Below are 13,336 nucleotides of genomic sequence, written 5' to 3'. Positions count from 1 at the left end.
TTGAAAAAAGTGAAAAATTAACACTTTAGAAACCCCATTTTTAAGGAAAACATGTGACAGTCTATACTGAAATCGTTCAATAAACATGACTCTTTGATCAAAATTACCAAAGACAAAATCAAAGTATACTAAAGTTAAACAGAAGCTTCAAGAAGAGGGGAATAAGAAATCTACAACGACAAACATCATCTAGATATAGGGACAGATCAACAAGTATAAATCCAAACTTTTTAATAACCGGGTTCAAAAATCAAGAGATTTACAACAATCCCTCAAAAATTCAATAAACCGGATATTAAAGATGATATCTCAGAATTCTGTGAAAGATTTAAACCTCTAGAAAAGTTTGTGGAGAAAAAGCAACGGCAATTTAATATCGGACTATAACAGTAGAAATGTAGTCGCTGATGAATTTTGTCCACACAAATTGAAATTTCTTATTAGAAGAACAAAATGAAGACAAACAAAATTCAACTTTTCCAGACACCAATAGATGCATGTAACTGATTTAAAATTATCAAAGGGCATAAAAGAAACTGATAAAGGAAGTTCTGTTTTTATTGGGGATATAAAATGCCACAAGAGCTTTGCACAAACGAGGTTACATACGGAACAAAACATATGATAAAGAAACTAGAAACTACACACACTAAAGTTATGAGGCAACCTTCTACTTTCTATTTTCACTGAGAATGCGTGACAGATAAGGAACTAGATTATCATACTTTTTTTAATAGCAACTTCTATGGATTATACATATGTAAATTCATTATGGAAGTATGCGAGAGGGCGAGTACTAGCTGTATTGATATATATTGCTCTAAAACTGAGCTTCTTTACAACATAGTCGACATAGAACTATTTCTCAAAGAAGTTTATAAGAGATGATCTTAGAGATGATCTTAATAAGCAAATACAGTGAATTGAAATGTCTATATTTGCTTCCACAATATCACAAAATTGAAACAATTAAATACTGCCTGGATTCATTTACCTGCGAACTATGAGGCATTGTGGATGAGATATTTACTATAGATGAATGTTCACTGAGAGCCCCACCACCACCAACAACAAGAGTCAGACACAGCTATTCGTTGCAGATTTGCGCCATTTACGCGAATCGAGTTTTGGAATATTATGATTTAAAGTATATAAACATTTACATTATTTACATTTGACGGATATTTGTCCTCATCTTGTTGTTAACAACGTTTCAACTGCCCTTCATCAGGTGTCTTGGGGAAATTTCGAACCGAGGTTCTCATTCCTAAGGTATTTTTCGATGTTGTTGTTGTTGTTATTATTATTATTATTATCATTATTATTATTATTATTATTATTATTATTATTATTATTATTATTATTATTATTATTATTCAGTAGTTTTATTTTATAGCGTGCTTTCACTTCCCTACCGAGCGCAGCTCTGTGTGCCTTGGGTATGTGCTGTGGTTTGTTGTGATGCTCTGATGGTTATTGTATGGAAAGTGTTCTGCGTAGGATGTGTGCAGTGCCTAGTAGTGCAATTTTCTGTATGTTATATGTGTTTGTAAGTCCTGGTGTTTTTGTTATGTATTTGTCTGAATATTTTTTTATCATGCCTAGTGCACCTACTATGATAGGAATTGTTTCTGTTTTCAGATTCCACATTCTAGTTACCTCTATTTCCAGGTCTTTGTATTTTGAGAGTTTCTCCATTTCTTTTAGAGACACGTTGTCATCAGCCGGTATTGATACATCAATTAGAAAGCATTTTTTTCTTCATGGTCTCTGACAACTATATCTGGTCTGTTGGCCTTAATTTCATCAGCCGGTATTGATACATCAATTAGAAAGCATTTTTTTCTTCATGGTCTCTGACAACTATATCTGGTCTGTTGGCCTTAATTTCTCTGTCTGTGTGTATCGGCATATCCCAGAGTATGGTTGCTTTCTCGTTTTCTGTGACCTTTTCTGGTGTGCGCCTATACCATCTTTTTTCTGTTGTTATTCCATAATGTTGGCATAGCTTCCAATGTATGTAGGTTCCAACTCTGTCATGTCTGTGAATATATCCTTCTTAGCCAGGACTGGGCAGCTAGAGATAATATGATTTATTGTTTCTTGTCCATCTCCACATATTCTGCAGTTACTTGTTATATTTCTTTTCATTACATGTTTTTGGTAATTTCTGGTGGGGAGGCTTTGGTCTTGTGCTGCAATTAAAAATCCCTCTGTTTCTGCTTTGAGTCCTGAGCTTCTCAACCATTGCTGGGATTTTTCTTTGTCTATTTCTTTTGCGTTTAGTTTAGTCCAGTATTTACCATGAAGGGGCTTTTCTTGCCATCGTTTTATCATGGTTCGTTGCTGTTCTATTTTTAGTTTGGATTTCATTTGTTTTATAGCTTTTGTTGTTTCTCCATCTTCTTCTTCTTCTTCATGTTTATTAGGTGCTATGATTTCTTGTTTGTATTTGTCAGCTTCCTTAAATACTGAGAACAGTTTTTTGTTTTGCTCGTGTTTTGCCGCTATCTGGATCAGTTTTCCTTCCTTCTGAAGTAGATATTTTTGCAGTCCTATGGTGGTTATATTATAGTAGTTTTCCAGCTGTATAAGGCCTCTACCACCTTCTATACGTTGTATATATAGTCTTTCTATGTCAGATTTTGGGTGATGCATCCTAGATCCTGTCATTATTTTTCTTGTTTTCCTATCTATTTTGGTCAGTTCATTTCGTGTCCAGTTAAGGATATTGTAGCTGTAACTTATAACTGGGACAGCTAAAGTGTTGATACCTATTATCTTGTTTTTAGCATTGAGCTCTGTGTTTAGTATTGATCTAACTCGTCTATAATATTCTTTTTTTATTTTCTCTTTCATTTGTGTGTGTTGTGTCTTATCTAGTTCATGGATTCCTAAGTATTTGTAAGTTTGGCTTTGGTCTAATTCTTTTATTTCATTGGTTTTATCTAGTGTGATGTTGTTACTCTTAACTAGTTTTCCTCTTTTCATGGTTACTTTGGCGCATTTTTCTAATCCAAATTTCATATCTATTTCTTTGGTAAATCCATGAACTGTCTTTAATAGTGTTTCCAGCTGTTTGTCATTTGCAGCGTATAGTTTTAGGTCATCCATATATAAAAGGTGGCTGATCGTTTTGCCGTAACATTTATATCCGCATCCAGTTCTATTTAGCATATCAGATAGAGGTGACAGTGCCAAGCAGAAAAGGAGTGGAGAGAACGTGTCTCCCTGGAATATTCCTCTTCTAATGGGGATGTCTTTGGTTTTCATGAGTCCCTCTTTTGTTTGGAGGTGTAGGACTGTTTGCCATTTATTCATTTATTCATTTATTCATTTATTTGCCAATTATTCAATAATTATTATTATTATTATTATCATTATTATTATTATTACTATTATTATTATTATTATTATTATTATTATTATCATTATTATTATTATTATTATTCAGGTCACTGTCTGGAATCGAACTCGAAATCTTGGGGTTAGTAGCCCGCGCTCTTAACCACTACGGGTATATACCGTAGTGGAGAAGAGCGCTGGCTACTAGCCCCAAGATTCCGAGTTCGATTCCAGGAAGTGAATAATAATAATAATAATAACATCGAAAAATACCTTAGGAATAAGAATCCCGGTTCGAAACATCCCGCAAGACACCTGATAAAGGCTGGAGGGTATATCAACCGAAACGTTGTGTTAACAACAAACCAAATGAGGACAAATATCCGTCAAATATAAATAATGTAAATAATGTACATAATTCTTCATCTCATAAATAGAGAATTATAAACAATTACCACAAATATCTAAAAATATCTGCAGTAGTTATTTGAAAGAAAACGACAAAAGTTCCTGGGTCACTGCTATATTTTACAGAGGGAAAATTTTGTTCAGCTAAAATCATTTTTAATCACATAAAGTGTTGACCTTCAAGTTGAATTTGTTATAGGATTCAAGAACATAAGATTTCATTATGTATGTGTATGTGTTTGTGTGAACGTCTGTGTGTGTGTGTGTGTGTGTGTGTGTGTGTGTGTGTGTGTGTGTGTGTGTGTGTGTGTGTGTGTGTATTATATATATATATATATGAAAGAAAAGGTGTTCAAAATGCTGGATGTTTGTAAAAATATATATTTCATCAGAAAATACAGTAGTTGAAAGCGCTAATATGAAGAAATAATATGTGATATGTAAATAAATATATATTTTTACAACCATCCAGCATTCTGAACACCTTTTTCCTTCATATGTATTAAATCTGTACTTCACCCCCAATACTTCTAACATATATATATATATATATATATATACATATATATATATATATATATATATATATATATATATATAATATATATATATATATATATATATATATATATATATATATATATATATATATATATATATATATATATATATGTATATATATAGCTATATGTGGACTGTTGGCGATTTTTTTCCTCCGTCTTCCTTTTTTCTTGAACTTTCCTCTCATCTGTTTCTGAAGGAGAGCTTTGATCGAAACGTAAAACACCCTTTCTTTCCTTCCCTGTGCGTCGTTTAATAGTTTTCACGCACCACGTCCTCGCGTTGTTGTTTTTTTTTTTTCTTGTTCTGATTCTTTTCGTTTTTTTTTAACCAAATTACAAAACGAATTCTCACATCTACTTCATTCGCCGTCTTTGAAATCTATACTCATTCAAATTATCATGCCATTACGAAAACAACTAATATCTCATTACAATCACTACTGAGGTGTTTCTTTACAAACATCACTCAGCTGTGTCATTACACTCCTCACCGAGTTATTTCATTGCGATCGACCTGATTTGATTTGCGTTTTTACAGACATCGCTAAAATTTCATTTCAACTATCTGCACTATCTCGTTACAATCAACACTGATTTGTACCATTTTGTTTTTACCATAGTTGAACGTAACATTAATAACACTACTTACGGAGTTGCATCATTACCACAACGTCTTAGGTGTTTCAATACTGAGCTGAGCTTCGTCATTGCAACTATTATCTGTACCATTAAAACCACATCACAGGTGCATCATTACAGCTACTACTGTTTATGTCACAATAACAATAACTGCTGAGATATCATTGAGGCCACCATTGTGCTGTTTCTTTACAACTGCCACTGAGATATGTTATGTAAAGCAATACTAAATTGTCTCATTACAACTAATGTATTTTCACATGTGTTACAATGTTCGATTTTTCTTATAAATCATTAATATTCTTTTTAAATTATTCCCCATTTTAATTTTTCTTATTTCACATTTTTGTCTCCTTTTCATACTTTATTCATTTATAATTTCGATCATTTTTATAAAGTTAGTTAAAAACAGACTCAGCAATGTTATTTGATATATATGAAAAAGATGAGATGGTATTAAGAAAATACATAGTGGTATAAAGTCAGCCAGAGTCCATGTTTCCTGCTTCTATATTTAATGACGTTAACAATAAAAGGAGACACTGTAAAACAACTTGCATGGCGTTGCCAACTAGCAAGGAAACTTCCCCGTGGTTATTCGACGTGCAAGAATAAATACGAGAGAGTACTGAAAAGTTCCTGGCTTTTAGGGAGTCGCGAAAAGCCTGGTTAGAGACCTTTTACAGGGTTTAGAAAAACTGGAAGACCGCTGCAATAAGTGTGTGAATCTGATCCTTCTATATTTTCTTTTTCCCAAAGCCAGGAACTTTCCGGCGCCCCCTCATATTTATATATTTCGGAGATTAGACATTGGAAAGATTTTGCTTCTTTTCTTTTTTCCTTTTTTGGTTGGGGTGTTTTATTTTGTTTGTTTTTTTTCTCTTTTAGTGTGTAGCATATTATCTCCGATATCAAAATAAATATATACCGTAAATCCTAGAGTATAATCCGCATTTTTCCCCAAAATTTAAAGGTCAAAATCCCTAGTGCGTACTATATACGAGGTTAAAAATGAAAAATATTACTAAGCAATGTTCGAGTCTCTATTTGTTGTCTGGCAATGTTTATTCAGACGCATTTTGTGATGTTGGGCGCGAAAATACCTTAAGCTAAGCCTGAAAGCAATGAAGTCATAAAAGAATCATCCATATCTTGCAGTAAGCAACATTTATTAAAATAAAAGTATTCAGAACACAGAATAACATGTAACAAAAACAATTTGTGAACATATTTACATTCCCACATAACAGTTAAGAATATCACCATTATTGTATTACGGATGCGCAGAAGTGTTTGTTCGACTAGGTGCTGCTGGCTTCATTACGCACGACTCAAATTAGAGAAGGGGTGCGTATTATACACAAGGTTTAGGTTTTTCAGAGGTACAGCCCCCTAAAAATCCCCTGCGGATTATACTCGAGGATTTACGGTAAATACATTATTTATTTAAGTTGTTACATTGGCTTTCTTATGTCCTCTTTTATGTCTCATAATGTTAAAAAAAATTACAAATGGAATGGCAGAGGAAATATATTGTTTGAACACAAGTTTATTAATGTATTCTCTACTTACCAACTTAAAAAACGACACCTTGCCAACATTTTTGGTTTCACTTTTGGCTTCACTTTTAGTTTCACTTTCTTTGTTGTTAACTTCCCAAGCATTCGAAACTGAAAATCAAATTTAGTTCATCTTTTTAATTTTTACGACACAATACAATCACATATTTCAAGTAGTATTATTTGTCACACAATTTAATTATCTCTACAAGATGGCGAGCTGGCAGAACCGTAAAGCACGCCGGGCAAAATGCGTAGCCGTATTTCGTCTGCTGTTACGTTCTGAGTTCAAATTCCGCTGAGGTTAACTTCGCCTCTCATCCTTTCGGGGTCGATAAATTAAGTACCAGTTACGCACTGGGGCCGATGTAATCGACTTAATCCGTTTATCTGTCCTTGTTTGTTCCCTCTGTGTTTAGCCCCTTGTGAGTAGTAAGGAAATAGGTATTTCGTCTGTCTTTACGTTCTGAGTTCAAATTCCGCCGAGGTCGACTTTGCCTTCCATTATTTAGGGGTCGATAAATTAAGTACCAGTTGCGGACTGGGGTCGATCTAATCGACTGGTTCCCTCCCCCAAAATTTCGGGCCTTGTGCCTAGGGTAGAAAAGAATTTAATTATCTCTACGAAATTTTAGTCCCAATTCTGTCAAACACTTCTTAACCCTAAATATATATGTTATTTTGATTTATCATCAATCAGTAATAGCGCTTTATACGTGATCGCTGACTAAGCAATTAAAAGTGAAAATATATCTAGAATTTGAACTAAAATTTATATTTTGGAGGGAAATATTAATGACATTAATAATTTTTATTATATTAAAACATTAAGTGAAGATAGAAGTATTTAAATACAACAACAAAAATTAGATGCAATTAACTTCTGAATTAATTTGTTTTGTCCCCACGAGTTGATGTATAAATTAAAGCTGATTCTATAGTTTAGCCTTTTCTTTTACTTGCTTCAGTCGCTGAACTGGGGCACCGCCTTGAAGGGTTTTAGTTGAACAAATCGACTTCCATTACTTATTAAGTCTGGTATATATCCTGTCGGTCTTTTTTGCAAAACTGCTAAGTTATGGGGGTGTAAACAAAGCAACAGCAGTCGTCAAAAGATAGCTGGGTGGCAAACACAAACACAGGGACATGCATACACAAAATCACGCGTTCACTCACAGGTTTGAGGGTTAAATTAGAAGAATAAAGTGGAAAGAAATTGAAATGCAAATATCAAAAATGAATAATGGAGCAAAATAACCTGTACGACTAGAATCTTTGGATCGGCTAGGTTCTAAGGATATGTATTTTCATTTTTCTGTAAAAACTTTAAAAATTCAATAAAACGTAAGATCGGAAGAAGAGAACTGAAATACAAGGAGCACCTGCTGATTATTCCAAATGAATCACTATCTATTTTGTTAGAGATTTTGAAAAGTAGTTTTATGTTAATTTAAGTTTCATTGATCATTTAGATGGGCAAGTGCTTTTCTAAATTTGCAGGCTGGTTCACCTCTGAGTGTAGCATTGATGAACATCATATTTTGTAATTTGTTTTAGTTACATCGGGTGTCTTTCAAGTCATGCTTTTTCTTTTTCTTTCAAGTGTGTTCCAGAATTTGTTCCAGTACGAAACAACACACCGTTTAGCATCATTTCAAACTCTTGCTGTCTCTTTTATATACTCTGGTCCGATTTCGTTGGTTCTATCCAGAAAATTCCACATGGTGAGTGAACTCTATCTGCTTTCTCTGTTCGTTGGGTGAATACACATGAAATGAGCGTCATGATCTTTATATTGGATCTGCTATCAAGATGTTTATTTTTGCATCGATTGACATAAGAAAGCTCTGGCGAGTCAGGTGCTTATTGGAAACAACAAGGTTCAAAGCATATAAGTGGTGGATTTGTCTTTTGCTATTTATATTTTCTAGCCACAGTTTCGTACCTAGAACTCGTAACTTTTTGTTGGGATGCTTGAACGAGTAACCGATAGTAACTACTCATATTATGCTTTCGTAGATGGAGTTTACTAGCTACAGGTTCTTTTCCATGGCATGTTATTTTCTGTTTCCTGGTTGTCATCTTATAGAGTAGTTTTAATTATCTACACAACGAGAGTACATTACTGTACTTCTCAATTAGGAACGAAAATTTCAGGCCTGATGCCTATAGTAGAAAGGATTATGTAATTTATTATCAAATTTAAATTGTGCCCTTTTTGCATGTTTTTTTTATACTAGCACCAACAGAATGTGCTATCACCTTCTTATTTGCTCGTGATCTCTTGGAGTTTAGACGGATTTAGTCCACATCTTTCAACGTTTAGTGGGGGGGGTCTTCTTTACTGCTGAAACAATTACGGGTGGTTCAAATTATTCTGTTCTGGAGAAGTGAGATGTTTTAGATAGACATCCACATGTGTAAGTTTTATTAGGAGTTTTAGTCAGAGCCAGTTTCAAGCCAATTATATAGATTTATTCAAACTGAGCCCCGCACCAAGAGAGGACCCCTCGCACACGCTCGATTGAGGACGCTATGATTAAATTAAACCCTTTGATTGCGTCAAGCAAAAATAATCACACGATTCTTTTTATCTTTTCGTGCGACAAGCGTATTCACCCCATGACATTAGAAAAACGTCTTATTTAACTGTGATATTTATTTTCTGCGAAGTGAGTGCATGACAACATCTGATAAGGCAGTGCATCATAATGAGCTCAGCTCACCTAACTCAACAAACACCGAAGAGTAAGTTACGCCGTTGGTTACCCTGAGGCATTTTTCTATAGCGTATCTGTCAAGTTATTTTGTTTAAAGGTAAGTATTTATTGGTTTTTACACATATCTATTAAAAAATTTTGATAATCAATATGTATATAGATAGATTTTTATAAAGATAGAAATACCTATACCTCGCATAATAACGTGAAATAATCAAGATCACCCAACTTTCTTTGTGTACGATGATTTTTGGAAAACTGCAGCTCACTTTTGGTTAAAATAAAGAAAATTATGTTTGTAAAAGAGTCTTCTAAGAAAATAAGATGTGATTAAATAAAGATAAGTAAATATAAGAGATAAAAAGAAATTTCATTTTTTAGTATCCCAAATAGCATTTTTTAGGAAAAGCACTAATTTTAAATTGAAGCAGTCAGATGTTTAATGAGTGTCCAGTGTGCATGAAGTTTCTTGATACTGTGATTACTGTGAAACTATTCAATCTGTTCTTGCATATCTATATTACAATGTTTTCTTGCTCGTCGTTTGTTTATTTGTTTCCCAATTTCAGTTTAACATTGCCATTTATCTTGCATGTCAAACTGCAACTTGAAGTCTTTAACTTGCATATAATAGAGAAACTGCGTTATAAGTAGATTCAAGATCTACATATTAATTTAAATAGTTTTTACTTCATCATCATAGAGAGTGTTTACATTTCTATTTACAAGGACTTGTTCTTTTGCTCCCTATACTTTTCTTCTTACTCCAAGGTTTTTAAAATTAAAATTAAAATATTTTGCTTTGTAAGATGCGTATATGCACATATCTATTATTTTTCAGTGGCAGGGTGTCTTTACTGTAAATGATTTTGTTTTGTAATTTCAGTTTATTGTCATCGTTTAGCTTTTCTAAAAAAAAAAAAAAAGTAATAGGAAAAGCCTTTACATCACGGCAAGTATAAGCAGACATAGCCAAAGGGCGAAACTGTTTTTGAGCGGCTATCAGAAACAAGCACTTGCCAAGGCTAAAGCAGCAGAAAATGAAAAACTAAGAGGTGCTATAACGAAACTGCTTGTTACTCCAGCTTTAAAAGCAACAGCGTATTGAAGGTGAAGAAAACAAGAACGATTCAGAAAATGACAACACAGCCATTAATCCTATTATAGTTGATAAATATAATGACGAAATTGGTAACAACTTAGAAAGAGATGACGCCGCGGTGAATCAAGTTGAAGACAATGTCAACGCACCAGAAGACAGTACCAAAACTGGAAGTCCAGTTATAACTGATGAAGACTATGACCAAACATCACACAGTCATGGCTCATCGACGAGTACAGTCATAGTTAGCATTTCTGATGACCCGGGCGAGCAGCTGGCCAGCAGATGTAAGCCAAAATTATTTAACAATGAAAGGCCCTTTTTCCACACAGTGAAAGGGATTGTATTTTTCAAAATTTCAATGTAAGACGAAACCTCCATATGGTGAAATGGTCGAAAGACTTTGGATTATATACTCCCAGTCTATTGCTTTTATTTTAAGCTTATTAGCAACAATACACTCGATGCATTGTCAACAAATGTATTCAACAACTGGTCTAATCATACAAGTTTATGTGAGCATGAAATTTCTAAGAGCTATTTGGAAGTCACGTGGAGACTGGGAGTTGTATCAAATACTTTGTAGTTGACAAACCATTGACAAAGAACATGAAAAAAATCATCAATGAACATGCAAATCACTGGTAGCAAGTTTTCAAGAAACGAATGAACTGCAGGGAATTATGGCTACAACTATTTTGAATGAGATATTCAAACGCATAAAAGCAGCTAAATACTACGCCATAATTTCAGACTGCACACCTGATATGAGTCACCGAGAACGAATGTCTCTAACGGTCAGGTATGTGTCTGATGGTCACTTGGCTCCTTTGGGTGTTTATGAACATTTCATAAAATTTATGAAAGTTGATTGTAACACAGGCGATTTCTATAAAACATTATTAAACTCACTGAAGGAATTGAATTTAGATGTGAAATATTTGAAGCTCTAAAAACTTTTTTTCCTTTCAATGCTGTTAAGCCTCCATCTCTGCTTGAATACATGGCAACACACAATAGATTCACTGCTTTTCTTAATGTTTTCATTGCTTTGAGGGTTTACTTAACAATGACCGTAACAGTCGCATCAGGTGAAAGAAGTTTTTCAAAACTAAAACTGATTAAAACAATTTCCCAAGAGAGACTAAATAATTTAGTAATGCTATTTATAGAAAATGACGTTACAAAACCATTGACTTTGAAATGATTTTGAAAGTCTCCTCAAATAAAAAAAATAATAAAAAGCTAGAAAAGTCTGTTTTTAGAAGGCCTATTCACAAGCAGTTTGTCAGTAATTACCTTGACTTGTAATAAAACATTAAAATTTTCATATGAGCTTTCAATTTTTAGTATATCATTATGACTAATGTGGAGCCTCAAGCCCGCAACGCTTTTTTGGATGGGACTGGCATACTACACGAAGCATAAAACATCATTCCTCAGCTTTTGTAGAGTAGAGGGCGCCACTGACAATTCTCTAATTGGGCCCCGAACTTCCTAACTCCGGCATTGGCTTTAGTTCACTGGCATTGGCATTGCGAATGACAACATTGCTCTCAAATATTACCTCCACACAATTTTCTACTACCTAATCTATATCAATTAATGGATATTTGATATTACATCCATACTACCTATGATGCCATTTGTAAGGTCATAGTAATGGTTATACTCAGTGATTTTGTTGAGGAAGCCTTCAATGTTGTCATAGATACTTCTACTACTGGGCATACGATAACTGAAAGAAAATATGATAGACTTTAGTTGAAGATGTTCGCTCTGCAAACTGATCTGATGGGCAGTCTCATAACTGGTTCCAGTGCAGGTTTGTAGTCTTTCCTAAGTCTCCATACAAAGCAGATTTATCACCGTTTGTGACCTGGAGGTTAGCAGTGCATCGTCTTGGAAAGGGGATGTTGTATTGCTTACCCATGTGCACATTAAAATGTTCTGTCATTTCACACTCGTGTGTTGTTACCTCTGCCATTTTACTGACTTAGAGTTGCATCGACAGATTGTAGTTTGGTAAACAATAGCTACAAAACTAGAGACGTTGCGTACCATATGAGATAAATGAACCTTCATAGGGGAGGCATAACGCAACCTTTGTGTAAGGATTGCTGAATACTGGATAGTACGATAAAAGGAAACAAAGATCCGTACTCTATCAATATGCCTTACAGAAACACTATGTCTCAGTAAAAAATGGTGAAGTAAAAATTATTTTGAGACGCATAAAAGACACAAACTTAAAACAGATTGCAGAAGCTATATAAGTATCGCGGACAAACCCTAACACTCTTAAAATTAAGTGGGAGCGGGCTAAGAACGTTTTCTAATGACAAACCTCCCCTAAAATCTCTATATATATAAAGATGAAGTTGTCTGTGTATGGCAGGTTTGATATCTTTCAACTAACACTGTCTCCTCCGAGACCCTGCGGCGCAAGTTGACCAAAATTGAGAAAAAATTCAAATCGGACCATGTTAACACCAAAAATTATTTACATCAAAAAGGTGCTTTCTTTCTATGAAAATCCCTATTCTTTTACGATTTTTTGACTGCTGTGTCGCCATTTTTCGATGTATTTCAACTAGAAAAATGTTCACTTAAAGAGAATAACAAGCTACATAATGCAAAAATTCCAATTCTAAAGGGTCGAAACAAACCCGAGCAATGCCGGGCGATACTGCTGATGATATAATAATGATAGAATAAGGCCAAAAACAAGTCAACCAATATACAAGAATGCACACAAAACCTGTTCTTATGCTGACAACGAAAGGGCGTAAAGTAAATAAACAAAACTCCCATTTACTCCAATGGAAATTAGCTCACGTGCTTACGCCTATGGGTAATGCAAAATCAACTGAAATCTAAAAACCAAGTACCTAAAAGAATCTACGCTTATTGATCGGTACAGGGAAAAAATATTTGGGGTTACGTAAGCAAACAACAAATACTTTGAAAAGGAATAAGAAAAGAAATATGTTACAGCCG

General features: G+C 34.1%; 1 protein-coding gene across 1 annotated transcript in view; it reads right to left on the bottom strand.

Moving 5' to 3' along the window:
* The window catches only part of LOC115211254 (ATP-dependent translocase ABCB1-like), a 146,444-nt gene that overhangs the window by 124,564 nt on the left and 8,544 nt on the right, over window positions 1-13,336 (bottom strand). The window contains exon 2 of the mRNA XM_029780102.2: window positions 6,528-6,625. Within this exon, the coding sequence (XP_029635962.1) occupies window positions 6,528-6,625 (98 nt within the window). The remainder of the gene's footprint in view (window positions 1-6,527; window positions 6,626-13,336) is intronic.

Source organism: Octopus sinensis, linkage group LG1 (genome assembly GCF_006345805.1).
Source record: "Octopus sinensis linkage group LG1, ASM634580v1, whole genome shotgun sequence".
NCBI classification, from domain to species: domain Eukaryota; kingdom Metazoa; phylum Mollusca; class Cephalopoda; order Octopoda; family Octopodidae; genus Octopus; species Octopus sinensis.
This window is presented reverse-complemented; position numbering and strand designations above follow the sequence as displayed.